Genomic DNA, 20,300 nt, shown 5'->3' on the forward strand with positions numbered 1-20,300 from the left:
CAACGATGCACAGAAGCTGTAATTACGCACAGCTGGAACACTGGCTGCTCGGTCAGAGGCTGTAAGGGGACAGATTGTGTTGTAGTGTCAGCAGAAGTAGAAACAGCTGCATCGAGTGGAGTAAATCCATTTCCTCGCTCCAAGGGAGGTCAGGACATGAGGCTGCGAGTGTCGATACACAGGCTGCAAAGTTCAGAGGACCAAACACAAAAAAAATCAAACTAAAAAGTGTCTCATTTAAAGGAAGCAGCATAGATTTGAAAATAAGCAGCAGCACATGACTGCTTTTAATCTCAACTTGCTTCATTCCCACAAAAAAACAAAAACAAAAAAAGACAACACAACATGTCACTGCTGTTATTCCAAACTTATATTTCTCATCTTTCCTTAAACACAAGCAGATGAATTCCCCGTTCAAACCAAATATTCTCCTTTATATTTATGTGAAAAATGCGTTTTGTAACCAGAAGTCCAAATGAAGTCTTACTTTGAAGTCTGCTCACTAACGCGTCAGTTCCATGAATTAAAAATAACAAAAAGCTGTAAAACAACGTAAATGTCACACTCACAGGGGTGCAGCTGAATCCATGACAACATACATACACATATTCAAGTTGAAACAAAGAAAAAGAACAACCAGTTAATGAATCTAAATCTAAACCTGGCTAAAAGACTCACTTCCAGGTTAACTCCCTCATTTTTTAAAGACTTTCTGATGTAGCTGTCACGTGTATTTCAGACTCTAGGTGACCTTTTGTCTGTGGTTATTTCTCAAACCTTGTTCAGCAATATAAATTATAGCCATTTACAGTAATATCAAGCTCCAGGAGTTGATTCTGCGGACAGCAGGGCAGCGATGAAGCAGGGCAGGGAGTGGAAATGGTGCGAGTCCCCAGGAGACCTAGCTAGCCTCCTGCGACTGTGATACTGAGATGGATGGCTCAGGATTTTCTGCCATGGGCTCATCAGAGAGAGTACCGTTTCCATATTTGTTCCTTAAAGAACGTCCCAAAAACTCCCAGTACTCTTTACGGATGGTGTCCTTCTCCTGTGCCAGTAGTTGACAAATCTTCAAAGGAAGACAACAAAGCACAACAACATTGTTTCAGATCTCGAGTTTGACAAGAACAACATTGGGGTGCAAACTTTTATTTCTAAGTATGCCTAAGGACTTACTTCTAGAGCCTTTCTTAAAGTTTCCTTTTGCTCCTCCTCTTCTACCTTTTCTTTTTGGGCGATGTTCTCTAAGGCATCCTCATAGCAATCAAACAGAAATGCTAGCAGGTAAGGTGAACAATGTGTCTCCTTTAGCTCCAGCACCCTCTCCAGCAGACCTGGCTGAGATGACAGACCTCGGTCTTGCAGCATCCTTGGGGGGGAAAAAAAGAAGGAAATAAGAGAGGATACTGGCAGTGAGCTTTTCCATTTTTAATAACCATTTCTCAAGCTCCCTGTAGCGTGCTATATATTGAATGTCTTAGGATGGCACGGTGAAATATTCTAGTGAGAAAATGTCAGCATGTTTGGGCCTTACAGGTAAACACACATAGGATCATTTACACTGTGATTTGCATCTTACCCTTTCAAATAATTCCATGCACTTTCATTATGGGGAGCCTTCCTGATCTGGTTCAGGCAATATCTGACACAAAGGGAAGAACAGCAGAAAAATGAATGCAACTGCACAACTGAAGCAGGAACAATGCTGAGGGTACAGAAACATGTATGTATTCATATTGCACAGACAGACAGAGAGAGAGAGAGAGAGAGAGAGAGAGAGAGAGAGAGAGAGAGAGAGAGAGAGAGAGAGAGAGAGAGAGAGAGAGAGAGAGAGAGAGAGACAGAGAGAGAGAGAGAGAGAGAGAGAGAGAGAGTCAGAAGTTGTCAGAAGTGATTTTAATGACTAAATCTTGAGTTTTTGACATTCCTATAGCACACTAAAACAACTGGAGCGGTGGATATCCCAGCAGAAATTCCAAAAACACCCAAGTGCAAAAAACATGTTAAAGTTACTGAGAGTAAAACCAAAACAAACACCTCATGCTAACTGTGACCCAGGACCCAGGCACCTTGCACTTATTGAGTGGACTATGAACTCCTCTGTATATCAAAGTATTCTAGAGTTAAATGTGAGCCCGTTTGCCAAAGTTTGGCTGATATTGTGTCAAACAACAGGACAGTGATCCCAAGCACAGAAGCCAATCTACAACTGAATAGCTGAAAAAGAAAAGAATTAAGGCGGTGCAATGCTCCAGTCACAGTAAAGAAGAGTGGGCCAAAATTAATTCACAACAATGTGAGAGACTGAAAACAGAAAACAACTGCTTCAAGTTATTTTTGCTAAAGTTGTCACGATGTCAAACCGAGTAGTTCCATCTTTGTTCCATTATGTTTACAGTTTAGTTGCTCAGGGCTGTATTTACCTTGATGTTAGAACAGCAGAGCTCTTACACTGAAGCAGATTATTGACCATCTCTAGTACAGACTGAGTTTCAAACTGTTTTGCTGTTGGTCATTCATGAGCAGGTTACTCTCTATTGAATTTGTGCAATACAAGAGTGATAAACACTGATTGTCTTTAAATATTACAAATTGCTCCATTTTATTTGAGAGGGGATCATTATCTTACTCCTGCCTGTCTAAACTAATGAATAAACAGTGCTACACTGCTGTTGTGTAATTACACAAAAATTAAACAAGAGACTATGAAACCAAGACATATTAAAGAAAATGTATAGATCGAGTGAAGTAGTTAAAGGCAATCAGTTAGATTATTTTTGGAGGGGTCAGCCAAGTATAGGAGCTAGCCACACGACATTTTCAAGGCTAGAAAACATATTTATGCTTCGGGAAAAATTGAAAATCAACTTTACAACCACTCTAACATGCACTGGTACCCTTAATTTTGTCTGATAAGTCAATGGAGGAAACCTCTGAAAGTGCATTTTGGGTAAACTTGTCACCATGTGGAATGGGTGAATGATCAAAACAAACTGTAGGATAATAAAAGTCTCATTTTTATCCATGTTTTAGATCTTCTAGCTCTGCTCATTTTTGTGTCAAAATACAAATTCTAACACAATCATATTTTAACACACATCAGTGTAGGTTGCGGTCATGAACTGGAGAAACCACACTGGGGTTTACATGTTATAAATAATAGTTTGGACTTGTCACACCGATCAAACATTTTTAGCGCCTCAGTTCTTACTTAAGAATTCACGTATGAAGGTAAAAAATTTCAAGCCTCCACTAAATATACTAACATTACTGAACCTAATGGGGTCAGCTGTGAGGCACTGGATGATTTTTAATATAATAAACCTAATATTTCCTCACCAATTAAACATTACAATTAATTAAACAACACTAGAAAAATGCAAGAAAAAAAAGCACCTACTGAATCTCTCTCTCCACTACAGCTGGATCTGAAAAGCCTGTAGTGTGAGAAATCACAAAATGCCTCTGGTTCCATGCAGAGTTGTTCCTCACATCTTCCTCCAACAGATTCTCCACAAACTCCAGCTCGTTGTCCCACAGTTTGTACTCCTGGGGTACAAAGAAAACTAAGCTGGCATCCAACACGTTTATGCGGTTACATAGTGCAGCGTTTGTGTCGTGCATTGCCTTGCATTACATGATACAAATACTGACCACAGAGGGACTCGAACTACACACAAACAGCCAACCAAATTAATCAGTGAAGGAGTCAGTCTGGCAGAGAGCGTCGCTGTGGGAGGAGAACTGGATCTCGTTCCTCAGCTTTGGAGCCAAACTCTGCCGAGAGCAACACCTACCTGGATGACCCACTGTCTGTGCTGCCAAGCGTGGTAGTTCTTTGCATCTTGGCTGAGAATGTCTGCGATGAACTGGAGTTCCTCCGAGGGGTCATTCAACCACTCGACCACCATACGTCTGTGATGCCTGGAGCAGAAGGGAGTTTAGAAAGCCGTCCTTATCTTCCAACTTTTTCATTAAACTTGAGTCGTTTTAGGAATGTCCCACTCCCACTCTCCTCTCTATGTGCTCTGGATAAATTCACATAATGCACTTACCAGACTTGATAGTTTTTGGGTTGCTCTTCAATAATGTTAGTAATGTACTTCATCTCCTCCTTTAGGTCCTTCGACAGGGCTTGCAGGAGTACTCGCCTGTAGTGCCTGGACAGTACCACAGCATATGTTAGATTACATTTTCACAGAAGACACTCATTTCTAAACAAAACAAACACATTTTATACTCTGATGCAGTTTTAAAATTGTGACTGGCCTGAGGCACTGTACCTATAAACAGTACTACTTAACTATGAATGTCATCTCCTTTGCTCTTTTTCCCATTATGTGTAAATGCTACAACATCAAAAGATCAGCACTGCTTTTCCAGCAGGCAAAATGCTCACCAGACAGTGTAATTTGCAGCATTTAGGTCAATGGCATCTGCAGTCAGAGCGAAAGCCCGCTCAGTTTTTTCATCATTCTTTAGGAGGGCACGGAAATAGTCGTAGACATCTGAGACTGTTGGAAGAAAGACGTGAACATTAGATATGAAATCCTTCTGCAATCATATTTCATCTGAAATAGTTTGGATTTTAACAGACAAGTGGCATATTAACGGAAAAAACAACATAATGTGCCTAAAGGAAGGAAAGTACAGCAAGGAAGCCAGGTGCCACCAGTACGGCAATGATTCTCCAAGTGTTTGGAAATCTCCTGGAGGCATAGAACACCATTATTCCAAAAAAAACAAACAAAAAAAACAAAACAAAAAAAACCCTACTTTGGTATTTTTACAAATTAGGATGAGGGTACTGGCAGTCAAAAATGTCCCAAACAGCAAATGATATTTGCTGTCATTGTCATAATCATAAAACCTTTCAGTGATCACTTGAGCCCCATCGTATGGTTTCATGACAGGATGAAGATGACTACTTAGATCATAGGTGTCAAACTCTGGCCCGTGGGCCAAATTTGGCCCGCAGCCTAATTACATTTGGCCCACGAAGCCATACAAAATTACTATTAGAGTTGGCCTGCCGGTATTATACAGTGCATGTACTGCTAATACTACAAGTCCCAGAATGCTCTGTTGGTGTTTTGGCACGTCAGTCATGACAGGACCCATTAGCACCCTCTCCTCTGTTGACCATAGTCATAGCAACCATGCAAATACTGCCATGCTACCTATCCCAAAATGGCAAAAAGAAAGGCAGAAAACAGGAGCTTTCTGAACAGGTGGGAGAACATGATGAAAATTTGATAAATGATAAAATTTAATTCAGAAGCCTGCAAATACATTTTTTATTTAAGAAATGAATTCCACTGATGTGTTATTTAATTGGAATTTTGATTTTGCATATGTGCAATATTAAGTTATATATACGTTTATATAAGTTATATATATTGTTTAGTATTAAGCTTTGCTTGTTCCATATTCAGTTTTTCAGCAAAACTTGTTTGAGTCCATAAGAAAAGATTCATTGTTATATTTGGAGGAAGATTTTTTTTCAATGAATATTAATGTTAGCCCGCGACTTTGATCCAGTTTTGAATTTTGGCCCACTGTGTATTTGAGTTTGACACCCCTGACTTAGACGTATAATATCTTGCAGTGACCTTTCCCTCTACCCACTTCCTTGCTGTCTTGCAATTCCCTATGAGCCTTCCATGGTTCACTAGCAATCTTACACTTTTCCGAGTAGGCAATCTTCACTACAGGATTTGGTCCATCATCCTGTGGAACAGGCTCCAGGTCAGCCCACTCCTTTCTGTCTCTGAAACACAAAAACACGGAGGTGGATTAACTGTCAGTACAGCCTGACAGTAGCTAATGTATTTAGTTACACAGGGCCAAGATCCATCTAGAAACAAATATATTGTAGATAATCACCAGCCCAGTCACCAGTTTTTGGTCCACAAATAAGGCTTTAAGAACCATTAAACTTACTACTACCACGTCTGCTGTCACTAAATTCTCCCATAAATTCAATTCAGGCTTCTGTGAGTATTATATCTCTTGATATAATGTCTCTGACTGAGCTAACTACTTTGGGGGGAATTTGTACACTGTTTTTGTGATCAACCAATGCATTTTTCAGCCATTTCTGACCGCCATATAAGCAAGGAGGTCTCCTATTCTTGGGTAAAAGAAAACCCAAACAGCAAAGTCATTACAATGCTGCTGATTGTCATCTGACACTTTGGAGGGGGCGGCAAAAAAAAAAGCCTCTGTGCAAGGAAAAAAACTGCAAATGCGATAACTGTTTAACTTTATACTGAAATCATTAAGACAAGCTGTGACGTTAGGACGCCAAATTAACCTGGGTACTATTCTTTCTGAAGGTATTGGCTAGAATAAACGTACAGAGCTGAACCTTCTACTAGAAAGAGGGCTGTTAGCGCAACTCCTCCGGCTTTCCATCACAAAGACGATAATTATAGTGCACTTTTGACAGCTGCTAACAAAACTCGTATTAAACTATAAGTTATCAAACATTACCGCGTTATAACAAACACGAGCTACAGAGTAGTTACTAAGCACCGGTAGAGGAGCGACCAAAGCTAAGTTAGCCACCCAAAGAGAAAGTGATAACTAGACAATACCTGTAAAATATGTATCGAGTCGGGTCAACAGCAAATTCATCCTCGATGTGCTCCTCGACCTCTACATCAAACTCTTTGTCTTCGTTAACTTGTACAGATTCAACTGTTTCCTCAATGTCCGACATTGCTAACTAGTTAGCTTAATCGCAGTTGTGCTCCGTTGAGAAAGAAAACGTCATATCCGGTGTAGCGGAAAAAGTTGCCTTTAAGTGCTGCTGGGAAATGGAGATTTTCTTTCCTTAATTATCACCTAATAATAATAGACAGCCACACTTCTCCAGTTTATGGAGATAAGTTTATGCAAATGATTTTAAAAATACCACGCTGTCTTTCAAACGGTGCTATTTATTTTTCAGTAGCTTCAACTAAAGAAACTGAAACAAATGTTACTTTGTAAAAGGCTGCTAGTAACAAAGTGCCTAAAGATCCAAGTATTGTTTTTTGCCACCTGTGTAGACAAAACACTGGTTCATTCCTTGAGTTAGGTGCCTTGTTATGTATGAATGATTCATAGGTCAGTGGTTTTTCTACCTTTTCAGTTATCAAATCCCACAGTGACTGTTCCAGCTGGTCTTCATGTCACAGTTTAGTCTCAGTTTATGGATGTTTGTTTTCAACCTGTTACAACTCATCTGACTTTTAAATTTCTGATGGAGTTTTAACTGATGAACACACACAGTTACATGTGTGAAATGTTCACATTAATTAAAATACACCATCCACTAGTTTCTAGATTCCTGCTGTGTCTATAGGACTGGCTCCCTCTTATGGCAGGATTTGGTTGACATATATTTGGAGAATAGAAAAAACATAAAACTATTAAAATACAAATGTCATGCAACTGGAAGTCAAATTTCACTTTACTTGCCAAAACCTGGGGCCTCTTAATCACATGCCAAACTCTTGACAACACATGGATGTGAAATCATTTCATTAAAGCAAGGTCAAGCAGAGGTTTATTTCCATCAACAACTCTGGACATTATAAAAATAAATAGATGATTCACAGTCAGTGGATTGTAATACAAACTGTTATCAAAATTATGTATCAGCCAGAATGAAAAACTGAACACATGCATAATCACCATTCCATGAACTTATACATGTCCTGAATACGTAAGAACAAAATCCTTTTTGTCAACAGAACTGTTTGGGGAAATATAAAATCATCATTCAAATCAGACAGCTATGCAACGTGAATATGCTTCTTTCCATAATTGCTTGACCCAGACTGTTCAGTGACCGTCTTCCTGCTCCAATCCATGCTTTTCAATGTAGCGTCTGGAAGAAGGGAAAAGGAAAAGAAAAAGATTAAATACAGCTTTTATTTAGCATCATAAAAGTTTAATAAACACAACTACAGATGCAACTCTGACACGTCCAGACTCACTGTGATTGTACAGTTGTGCTCTTATTAGGGTCTAAGACCACGCTCATGCCAAATTATTTTGACTTTTAGGTAATAGTGGCGTAAAGGGAGAGAGAAAAAAAAAAAAAAAAAAAAATTTGATTCAGCACCACAACAGTATTTTATTATCTTGATATTTTGCATGTTCATCAGGCGCATCAAATATCTATATTTAAATAAATTCAAATACTCTGGTAATACGACAAACAAGAGAGCTCATCTCATGCCCCACCATCCAGAGATCATGTTTGCCAAGCAAACTTACATTAAATCGGCTCAAGCAATAAATAAAATCACTGGACACGCACGTCCAAGCTCAGAGCAAGCTAAAACCTCAGTCTCACAAGTTAAAAAAAAAAAAAAAAAAAAAAAAAAAAAAAGGGTAATGGCACTGACATACTCAGTCATTGCTTACATAGTTACCAAAACATTTAGTGCTACAATTGACACCAATGCTCACATAAGATTTCTTCTCTTACGATTTCCAGCTTTATTACCTTTATTTAAAAAAATGCACTGATGTATTTTCAGCCACGTGGGGGCAGCACAACAACCTTTAACAAAATACTAACCTATTACCACAACACAAAGTTTGTATAGCAGATGTGTTTGGACACAGCTGCACTCATGAGAAAATCCAGCAGACTCACAACAAAGTTAGCATTCATTTGGAGTCATCCCTCTGGCTTTTATTAGACTATAAATAAAATTATGCTAATGCTTCACCGTGTTCATCAGTGTCTTTCCGCCATAGGTTTTGCCGTTTGTTGACAATTTGTTCTCCAAAATTGAGTTTAGAGATGTGGATGTTGTTTGTCAAAACAAAGTTGTGGAATTTAAATTTGTAAAGACACTTTCTGTTTTGCATACGATCTGTGCTTGGTGTTGCTCGAATACTGTGAAGAATCAGAAATGAACAACACACTCAACCCAAAGCAAGAAAATCTCAAATCAAATGAATGTTGCATAACTTCTCAGCCCTGAACAACGAACAACCAAACAGCTTTGGCTGCTCTCTCAGGTCTCTTATTAAGATGAACTGAACTGTCATGGGGTATTATTACAAAGTCCAGAAACACTTGCTTAAAGCAGTAAAGATAATAGTTACTAGAAAAACTCACCTTCGTGCAAAGTTATACAGCGCTTCTTTTCTTTCTTGGAGAGACAAATGTCTGTCGGTTGGTGATTTCCCAAAAGTTTTGGCAGCAGGCTATGAATAAAAACAAAATGGAATTAAAAAAAAAAAAAAAAAAAAAAAAAAACTGCAAAAAACAGATATTCTTATTAACATTCATGTACACAGATAAGCCAAAACTAACAGAAGACACTAGGGCTCATTATATTGTACGGATGTATCTGAGGGTCTGGGATGTGCAGTCTTAAAAAATAAGGAGACGGCCGCTTCACGTCTCACTGATTTTGACAGCATGTGATGGACCGACTGCATATTGGGCTCCTTTACTATAAATAATATCTTAGTGATTATTATCATGCAGTGCAGCTAAAATGTAAGGTAAATAGTGTGATAAAAAGGCACTGATATGGAGCTTATGAGATCAAAAGATCAAGATCATCTTCTCGTACACCTCTGGACAGCTTGTGCCTTTTATGGACCTTTTCGGTATCACTTCATAAATAATAATTTTTTACCCAACTTATTAGAGCCTGACAAATACATGACTTTTTTGCCTGGTACCAATAATTAAATGATTTAAATTTGACAGGTTGTCCTCTTATCATGTTTTTCTTTCAGATGCATCAAACGCAAACAGATTAACATTTGTTAGATGTAGTTCCTTAGTTGCCCGTTTACAGTCTTCCTGACTTTACAAGCTGGTTGTTGTGTTTGTGGTGTGCCAACAGGGGAGTTGCAGAGCGCCCTGTGATGGGCAAACTTTGCAATTTCAACATTCATAACATCACTGAAGGCTGTTTCTCCTGTTCTTTCTTTACTTTTTAAAAATGTTGTTTATGACTATTACAAATGCAGATACCAACAGATCACCAAGTAGCTTATATCAGTCAATGATATTGACCCGTAAATTAATCAGATGTGCTCTATAACTTCAAATTGTCTGGTTAAATTCTAGGAAATAGGCCTTATCAAACCTTTAAGGTGGAAGCAGGACCAGAAGAATAGGAGCTGATCTTGGAAGGGCCAAAAGTCGAGATCCCCGCTGCTTCCATTGATGTTTCCTCCTTGTTCTCCAGCAGATTTGTAATGGTGGTGTCAACACAATTGGTTTTTGCTATACACAATAAAAAGAACAACTGTTAGTGCATGGCAAATGAATCTATCATTCTTTTTAAAGGACTTCTTACAAAGTGAAAGTGTGACAGAAGAGCTCAGGTGCAGAATGAACATAAAAGTGTATTCCAAGAAAATAGATGTGGTAGCCAAATGTAAGTGTACCTAAATCCTTTGTGATGACATTCAGTGGAACATGGGGCAACACGTCCTTCACCTGCTGAGCCATCTTAGCAATCCTGCGGTCATCTGTGCCCAAACTCATGAATCCAAGCCCAATAGAACCAGGTGTTACACCTACATTTAAAAAACAAAACAAACAAACCTCCAATCAGCTGAATCTCCCACATGGACAGAGTTGATGTTGAATCATGTGACCGACTTACTTGTGGTTGTTTGTGGAACAATGCGTCTTGTCCTTTTGATGTGCTCTGCTTTATCAGCTTTAGTGATTTTGGTGGCGACCAAGCCAAGCTCAGCAGCTAGCAGCTAAACAAAAACACACAAGCAGAAAGTGGGAACTCACATCTGCTATGCATGACGTTTTGCAACACAACAACAAAGAGATCTGTGTACAGGTGCAAGGCTTCATAACTCTTACACATATCACACACACGCATATTTGTTTTTACAATTACAAATATAACTCATGTGCATCCAAGTGGCACACGCTGTTCTTACCTCCTGGACTTTGTTGGCAAACTCCTGTGTCGACTCGCCATCTTGTCTGGATACTGTTGGGAGCCAACTGGGATGGAAACGAAACACAAAAAAGCAATGCTAAGAAGACAATCTGAACAATTAGAGCAACAGAAATACTAAGAATCAATAGAAGGTCTTTTCAAAAACTCAGACCAAAAAAACCAACCAAAACAAAAAACAAAAAAACCCCAAAACAAACAAAAAACTTGCTCATGAAAGCAATATGATTTTGAAATACACATTCATTAATCAGAAGTCCTGGCAGGAGCATGAGCCTGAGGAGGGTAGTTTGTGCCAAAAATTCACAGTTTTTTGTGTTTTTTGGATTTTACATAATCTCCACAAAACCAGGTTAGGGTAAAAGAAATGAGACCTACATTGTGAAAAATGTGGCTGCAGAAAAAGATAGAAATAATGACACAAATTATTTAGTACCTTACATGATACACTGTCCATGGAACAAAAAATGTCCATAAGAGCTCCGTCAGCCAGCTGGACTCCGGTGTGCTCTGTGTACAGACAGGAGGTAATCGTGTTGTTAGATTACTTTGGTGTGCAGTCACATCATTTCATCAGCTCTTTTAAATGTCACTTTCATTCTAAATGTGAGTTCAAATGACTTTACCAAAGAGATCAATGGTCTGGTCACCCGTAAGGCCACAGGTTGGATGGATTCAGTCAGTGAGAAAGGCCAGGAGCTGAGAGAAAAAACATATATAGATATTTAATATAGTAGCTGGTTGGCTTTGTGCTGTGAGCCAATAACAATTGATTTTATTGTTAAAGACATTCAGGATATGTGCAATTAGTCAGCTAAGCATTTAAAGGCCAATGCCTTTGGTAGTTAGCATCAGCAACATAGTGAACGGGTGATTCTGACATGGCACAAAGGAGGCGCAGCCTAAGAGTCTGCGTTAGGTTCCAGTAAAAGAAGAGTATCAGAGACTGTAAAGAAAAGCATGGCAATAATCACAACCTCATTATAAAGTGCAACTCCCAGCTTCTCTGGTTTTCATGTGCATCTCCACTGAGGATACAGTACACTTGTTTCAGTCTTACTCGAATTAACTATAGAAATGAATCAATTTAGCAGCTGTTTTCACTTCCTTGCACTAATTTCCCTACAACTCTAGAGGGAAATTAGTGGGGGAGACTCAACCGCCAAAGTAATTCATCTCTATCTCAATGTGCCATGAAAGAGGGATGATAATTTGTCGCTGGCTGCATTAAATCACTGGGTATGGGTAAGAGGCCAAAACCGTCCCAGGGTGCTGATGAATTGCAAACACTTGCTGTGTTATCGGAGAGTTCTTGTTTATTACCGTACAGTAACATGTGTACAAACGTCACCTGAATTTGAGAAGACCGGCGCGGCCATTTGTGGTGTCCTCTTCAGGAAACAGGAGCAAAGGTGTGGTGCCTTCAGCAGAGCAGTAACTCTGCAGAGACTCTCCTATGGCTCCGGAGCCTGCATGGATTTCCATGAAGCCTCTGGCCCAGCACACAAAGCCTGTGGAGCCATCTAACTGGGGCTGATAGGCAGAAAGAGACGGGTCAAATTCACCACATATTTACTATATTTAAAATACATTAAAGTACACAGGATCTTCTTTTTTCAACTGACAGACCTTGAGAATAGATCAGGTATATTATAACATGTGTTAATGCACCAGCACAATCTTGCCTCCACGCACAGCTCTCTCAGGGTCCTGTCACAGCATTTCACTGAGATTAAGGTGCATTGCAACACCTTGAGAACTGAATTTTTCAGTATATCTGTTAGAGATTTGTTCCTGTGCCTGGGATCATTGTCCTGTTGCATAACCAAATTTGGACCAAGCTTTAGCTGTCAGACAGATGGCCTCACATTTGACTCTAGAATACTTTGGTATACAGAGGAGTTCACGGTCGACTCATTGACCATGCAGTGGTCAGAGAGACTGAGCATGGGGTGAATTTGCTGGGACGTCCACTCCTAGAAAGACACATATCTGAATGCTCCAGACCAGCAAACTGCCAAACACCTCTGCTTTTATAGAGGTGCTCACAGCGCATCAAGTGCATTTGATTAAAGTTACCTGACTGCTAATTACCAGCTTAATTCCTACAAAAGTTATAATGGAATGCAGACAACTGAAAACTTTCTTCTTCACAGGACTGCATGTAGTGTCAAATTGTATTTATGTCCAAGCCATGTAATGCAATGATGTCACCATAGATTTGTTAATAGGAGGGCACTGATGCAATCAGCACACTGATATATTACACTGAATCCCTGAATGTGTAAAATATGCTGCATGACACGGTTGAGTCAGGAAAAACGTTTAAGCCAAGCACTCACTGTGCTGCAGGGGGTCAGGAGGTTGATAATGTTGTGGTCAAACTCTGTCACATGATTGCATATGTACAGCTTGGTGTTTTTGTCTCTGGAGCGGGGATTTTTCTGTCTCACATGCATCCCCAGCACCGAGCACATAACCCTCACAACAAATCTAGAAGCAAAGAAAAAACAAACAAACATGATGTCAGCATTTAAACATATTTGGCAACAGGATAGTCCTCAATAGTGTAACACTGCGTGTATAATTTACCACAATATGCAATACGTACAAATATCTTTTTTCTTAACTGCTCTTATAGCCTCCAGGGCATGTACATGCTTTGGTTCTTTAATCATGCAGTCACCACCTTTCTTCAAACTAAAATTACAGTGTGCAAAGTACAATTACCTTCCACTGGCCTCAGTAGTATTTACTGTGGTTAAAGTGAATAAACTCTGACAAAAAATTACAGTTATTTTAATGGCACAGATGCCATGTGTGTTAGCATTAACTGCTATTGTTATCCCTTATACTACAATTTCACCTCAGTCATTATTGTCACACACACACAAACATGATTACAAGTGACACACAAGACGACTCAGCTACAGATTTGGTTACCGCTGACAGTAAAATGTGGTATTGGAACACTTTTTCAACACTTGCCTTCTTATAAAACTCTCTGGAAGTGCACAGCTGACCAGGAACACATGAACACCAATAAAAATACGTATGAACATTAAAGAAATGCCGACTGGAAAGTAAATCAGCAACAGCAGAAGAACGACAGCATCTTTGGGAAACCTGCACAAAAACAGAGCAGAATCAAAAAAATGACATTTGGAATAGAAAACACAAAAGAAAAACAAATCTAAATGTAAATTAGAGAATTTAAGTGATTTCCAGGGGAGCTGTAGCAAGATTGCTTTATCCTGTGCCGATTATATTTCAAATGAACCAACACATTTTTAGCCCTTTTTTATTTCCCAATTTCAAAATATACACCTCACCATCAGCCTCAAAAATACCGTTCTGTGATTTGAATGACAGCATCTTTCACAACCTACTGATCTTCTTCCTTTTATTACTGGATAAATGTGCACTGAGCCATAGCATGAACTCACATCAGAGTTTAACCATTTCACTCTATTGTTATTCAACTATGCAATGATATCCAATGATACAATACTGTGAAAAAGAGCCATCCATAATCTGTTTATGTTTTGATACGAAATGGTTATAGGTAGGGATGGGTATTGATAAGATTTTCACGATTCCGATTCCATTTTCGATTCTATTTAACGATTCGATTCTTTATCGATTCTTTTTAAAAAAGGAGAACACTAAGGTCGATTAGCTTAGAACTTTGTTTTACATTTTCTCTTTGAACAAGATAGAAATTTAGGAGTAACATGGCCTTACAAACCCAACAGTAAGATTTTAAGAGATCCAGCCTACGGCTCTTTGATGGGGTGTCACAGGGTCCCCAGGAAAAAAAAAAAAAAATTGTAAACGTAAAATAATAAAATAAATATTCTTCTGTAGCAATAACAAGGTGTAACATAAATTATTCTGTAGCAATTACACAAGAATATCCAGTAATGTCCCTGCCTACAATTAAACACATTCCGAAAATCGGGGGCATCTGCTGTGGCAAATGGGTGCAAGCCTTTGACCACAAACTTAGTCACTGCTCGGTGACATTTGTCTATCCTGGCCTGAAAGGAGACGCTACCGGTAGACTGCAGCGAGAACTGCCAGCATCTGAGCCAGACTCTGCTAACATAATATGCACTGTTAGTTGATTATTTACCTGCCGCATTAACGGGAGAGGACGTGCAAACGTTACCGCTGCTGCTGGGTTGAGATTCACGAGTCCAGAATGGAATTAAAAACACGACATTCATTTAAGGTCATCGCGTGTTTTGTGAGCAAATGCTTTTGCATATTCGTAGTGTTTCCTCCCTTAAATGAAATATCTACTTTGCAAGTATTGCAAGTTGCCCTGTTGTCATCCGTTCTCGTAAAGTATGACCAAACTTTTGAGCGTTTGAGCCGCCGTGTTTCCTGCCAGGTAAATGACGCTCCGCAACGTAGTGACGTCATTCGGGGCGACTGGAATCGATAAGGGAATCATTGGCAAAAATGGCAAACAATTCCAAGGTTCTCAACAAGAACCGGTTTTCGATACCCATCCCTAGTTATAGGTGCAGGTATTTATTGCAACATGTTCAAACACACACTGAAATACAGTACGTAAATCAAAAACAGAGTTTGTACAATTCCAAGCTTTCCTATTGTTTTCCAATCTTCTAGGATGACATTCAAAGCTCTTCTCTCTGTCAAGATGAACCATCACTTCTAGAATAGTGTTGAGGTCTGGGGTCTGTGGAGGCAAATTCATGCTTGATGGTAGAGCTGGGCGATAGAACGATAACGATATGTATTGCGAAACTAACTTTTTCTCGATAGAAAAATTAAACTAATGCGATAGACCTCACCGCTCTTGTCCTCTTAAAAAAAAAAAAGAAAAGAAAAAAGAACAGACAATTCAAATTAAGTAGCGCAGAGCCGAACCAATCACAGCAGCAGCGTCACGTCACATGACTTGTTACGTACAGCACAAGTGCCAAGCCGCACATGTGTATTTGTTTGGGAAGCAGCGGTGCCGCCCGGGTAACGGAGGAAATGAGTGTGCCGACTAGAAAAATCAACCGAGCGTGACCGAAGGTTACCGAAGAGGAAACAGATGATGGTTCCAATGCCGGAGAGATTGTCGAACGGAAGAGCCATAGAAGTTCCGTAGTGTGAAGGTATTTCGGCTATTTCAAGTCTGACAAAAACAGTAGCGCGCACGTTAAATTGTGCCGAAAGCAAGTCTGGAAATACAATAAAGCGGTGCATGCTCAATCTCTGACTGGAAGCGCTAATTCGTCATTCGGCTTTTGTCAGACTACAGTAACTGTTAAAACTGTTTGAAAAGCTAAGCTATACAACAAGGAGAGATTGAGAATTTTCTTTTAGTTCTCAGTTTATTTGATATTGACAAAAGTTAGTCAGTTTTGTCTGATCTTCTGTAAAACAAACTAAGATTTATTTGTAGAATTAATATTTTGTTTCTAAGTGGAATTGACAATTTAGTCTGTTTCGTTTGTCCTATTTTGAAACTTAAACGCTTTAGTGGCTGCCTTTTGTGTAGTTTGCAATATTTGCCTTTATTTATCTGAAAAAGTCTCATGTTCCTTGAGTACATCTACCCTGTTGAACTTATTATGGGAAATAAATATTTAAATCAAAACAAGCTGCTGATTATTTCACATTTTACTTGTGAGCAACGGCACATTTAAATCTTACAAATATAGTTATTTGGCTTATATCGTGATGGATATCGTTATCGCCTGAAATGAAAAAAACATATTGTGATATGAAAAAATCTTATATCGCCCAGCTCTACTTGATCGTATTCCAATTTGTGCTTTTCTATTCAGGTATGTTTTTACTGTGTTTTTCATGTGGCTGCAGACACTCACTGTTGTAATTCTTTCCTGTTCATACTGAAGAGGAGTTGAACCAAAAACGTGGATTCATTACTCCATCATCCCGCTGTCCTCCACTGATCTTGTGTAATTTTCATACTTCATCCTTTTCTCCTCTTTTCCCTTCCTTAAAAAAGGCTTCTTGACAGCGACCCTTAGACCCATTTCCAATGAGTCTTCAGTGAACAGTAGCTGGATTAACTAAAGGGGCAGATGTATCTCTCAGGTCCTGTCAGGTCTATGGCAGATTTTTTTCCCTGTTTCTTAAGGACTGTTTCCTGTTTCTCAAGGACATGACTTTCAGACACTTGCCGTAGATAATTTTTTTTAAGCCAACCACTTCATCTGTCCCCCTCTTGTCCAGTTTCCTCATATTTTCATGCTAGCAGATCTCGGCATGAAAATTTGAGGAGAATCACCTTTTTCTAGAAAACATATTATTCGACATCTGCCAAACTGTTATTTTTGACATTTTTCACAGATTCAACTAAAGAAATGGGAACATTTTATAGTTTTTTTCTTTTATAGACTGCAAGTAAAAAAGTGCCAAAAGATACAATGTAAAATTACTTGTTTTTGTTACCAAGTTTTCTGTTATGTAAAGATACAACATCATCCCTTGCATTAGGTGCTTTTTGTTGTTTGGGTCAACTGCAGGGCCAGATGCATCTTTCAGGTCCTGTGACATGACTTTTACTGGCTCATCTGCTGTTGATAATTTTTAAAGCACTGCCAATTCTTTTGTCCTCCCCTTATCCAGTTTCCTAAAAACAAATTAACTGGACACTGCACACTATAGTGTGCTGCAATATGTTACTGCAATATGCCAAATTTTCAGCAAATAGCACTTTGGGAATCACCTTGTTGTGACAAAAGTATTATATTACATCTGTCAAACTTTTATCTTTATGTTTTTGTGACAGACTGCTGATAACAAAGTAATTTAACATTTTTTTTTGCCAAGCTGTCTGCTATGTGTAGACACAACACTGTTTTAATTCCTGAATGAATCATAGATCAGTGTTAAGTGGTCCGTTACAAGGACTGGACTGAAAATGAGTGAAAAGGCAGCAAGAGTCTAAAGAATAACGTTGAAAGACCTTCAGAAATCCTGGAGAACCGATGCTCAAGACCACTTAAAAAAAAATTACAATCAAGTCTGACGCTATGAAAGGTGGCTCGAGGCACAGTACTGTACACACGTTATGAAAACCAATTGCAGAGTTAGAGCTGCTTTTGTTTCAGCGTTTTTACCAATATTACACGTGTCACTACTCGATTCCCTCTGCAGTCAAGCGCTAGAGAACATTTCGAAACCTCATAAACGCTCTAGTCGTCATTACCACTGTCTACAGGCCTCATGTCCGCCCTCTATTCAAGTCAAAAACACTTTAGTATTGAAGTACACAACGACAGCTACTTTTGCTGTCAGTTATTTTCTCCCCTTTACACGCGCTCAGATATAATCTCTGACTTTTGCGTCTAGATCAAAAAAATTTAAGTCTCTTAAACTTCACTCTTCGTTGTCACAAGGCAAGCAGTGAATACATGAAACCAACAGACATCTAAGATTAGCTAGTTCACGCATTTCATGCTGCAACTGATCGGCGTGCTTATTAAAATTAGCACTGGACAAGGTTTCATGTCAAACGCTATCCATGACTTGTTTACTATAACGTTGCCAGTATCGGCTATCTAGCTGCATGTTTTCCAGATTATTTAATACATCTTCTACTATACTGGTTAGCTGCCCGATAATAAACGTCGTCGACGCCATATCCTCTGTGTATTTCTTCAACGTTTATTGCGCTAATTAGCGCTAAGTGAAGGTTAACCGAGCAGTTTACACTACTTAGTAGTTAGCTGACTTACCGACGAAAGTCAAACATGTCTTCAATTCCCCGAGTCTCCATGTCTGCCAGTCAGACCTTCAGAGGCTAATGCTAAAAATACAACCTGACCCCTAAATATAAATTAGTCATTACTTTCACGACTGCACCTCTGTCATGCGGTGGGTAAACTGGAAACTGGGTAGCTTTAAGGAGACAGTTAGATTATAGTACAGCCTTTTCAGACCGCTTAAGTACGCGACTTTAAAATGTTAGCTTTGTGGTTAAATAGCGCTAGCACAGATAATGGCTTCAGTCGGCACGACACCACTTCCGGTCCGTTGTTAGAATCCCCTAGAATAAAAGCGCCATCTCTACAAAAGTAAATTTATATAAATAATACTCGTTTCTAAATTCTACATAAGTGTATAAACTGGGAGTCTTTGTAACCAACACTTCAATTACTTTCATGATTTCATGTAATCTATAACTGTGTGTTCATCTTTATCGGAGTGTCAGGTGCGATACTTTCATAATAAAAGAGCAGCAGAAAAAAATAAAGGAGCACTAAAGACGTCCCCTAAAGGAAACGCTGGTAAAATGTTATAGTATTTTGTCTACCTCTAGTGGCGAAATCTGATCAATTTTAATTTGCAGGAAACGTAGTATGTAATGTTACCATTTTATTTTAATGAATCTATTTATTTATTCCAATGATGAGCTGAACGTCTTTAGTCGCCCCTCTTTTCTTTTTTACTGTGTTTATAGTCAGCAGTTTAGGGGGGAAAGTGTAGCCATTTATTGAAACATGTGCAAATATATGTGTAAATACAGTATATAAGGCAAAACCAGAGTTTGTACAACTCTAAAGAGCTTGAAACACCACTGGCTGAAATGCAGCACCAAACGGTGACAGAACCTCCACTAATAGCTGTTTGGTTCTTTGCTAAGTTGTCTGTGAAGTGCAGGCACCACCCTGTTTCATCTCTTGAATGCTCGAATGATTCATAGGTCAGTGCCAGGTACCTTAACAAACAAACAAACAAACAAACAAACAAACAAACAAACAAACGAAAAACAATATAATCTGAAAATGATCAGGCACAACGACTGGACTGAAGTGAGCGAATATCAGCCTAATATCCAAACCACAGCTTCAGAAAGCCTGAAAGACAACTGCTGCCTACAGACCGATCAGCGACAGCCCTGCCTGAATAATAAATATGGGAATTATCAAATCAAATCAAATCAAATCACTTTTTATTGTCACATCACATGTGCAGGCACACTGGCACAGCACATGCGAGTGAAATTCTTGTGTGCGAGCCCCACAAGCAACAGAGATGTGCAAACACAACAACACAAACGAGCAAAATACAAGAATGGCCAACCTGAAACTAATAAATATATGTACAATATATAATAGTGTATGCATTTCTGGATGTGTATACTAAATATTTTCCTACGTGTGTGTGTGTGTGTGTGTGTGTGTGTGTACACATTTTTACAAATTAAATAGTAAAAAAATAAAATAATAATAATAATAATAATAATAATAATAATAATAATAATAATAAAATATATAAAATATACAGAGTTGAATATGTGCAAAACAAGTGGCATTTATATACAGTGTGGAGTGCATAATGTTGAAGTTC

The 20,300-nt window shown here is 38.8% G+C and overlaps 2 protein-coding genes across 2 annotated transcripts; both read right to left on the reverse strand.

The window, feature by feature from the left end:
• Positions 1-348: 348 nt before the first annotated feature.
• fnta (farnesyltransferase, CAAX box, subunit alpha) lies at positions 349-6,783 on the reverse strand. Its single transcript, XM_085419639.1, has 9 exons — positions 6,600-6,783; positions 5,685-5,770; positions 4,400-4,514; positions 4,056-4,160; positions 3,798-3,924; positions 3,401-3,549; positions 1,580-1,642; positions 1,177-1,369; positions 349-1,069 (listed from the first exon to the last, which is right to left on the reverse strand). The coding sequence occupies exons 1-9, from the start codon at positions 6,722-6,724 to the stop codon at positions 902-904; spliced, it is 1,131 nt and encodes a 376-aa protein (XP_085275765.1). The 5' UTR covers positions 6,725-6,783; the 3' UTR covers positions 349-901.
• A 755-nt stretch (positions 6,784-7,538) lies between these two features.
• aup1 (AUP1 lipid droplet regulating VLDL assembly factor) lies at positions 7,539-18,976 on the reverse strand. Its single transcript, XM_085419627.1, has 12 exons — positions 18,686-18,976; positions 13,944-14,081; positions 13,298-13,448; positions 12,307-12,488; positions 11,582-11,654; positions 11,392-11,465; positions 10,936-11,002; positions 10,641-10,743; positions 10,420-10,551; positions 10,116-10,255; positions 9,128-9,216; positions 7,539-7,879 (listed from the first exon to the last, which is right to left on the reverse strand). Exons 1-12 carry the CDS (start codon positions 18,724-18,726, stop codon positions 7,834-7,836), a joined length of 1,236 nt encoding a protein of 411 aa, XP_085275753.1. The 5' UTR covers positions 18,727-18,976; the 3' UTR covers positions 7,539-7,833.
• Positions 18,977-20,300: the final 1,324 nt, after the last annotated feature.

The sequence above is a fragment of the Rhamphochromis longiceps genome, linkage group LG2, assembly GCF_057381845.1.
Source record: "Rhamphochromis longiceps isolate RC_006_pf linkage group LG2, R_longiceps_female_GT1.1, whole genome shotgun sequence".
Classification (NCBI taxonomy): Eukaryota; Metazoa; Chordata; class Actinopteri; order Cichliformes; family Cichlidae; genus Rhamphochromis; species Rhamphochromis longiceps.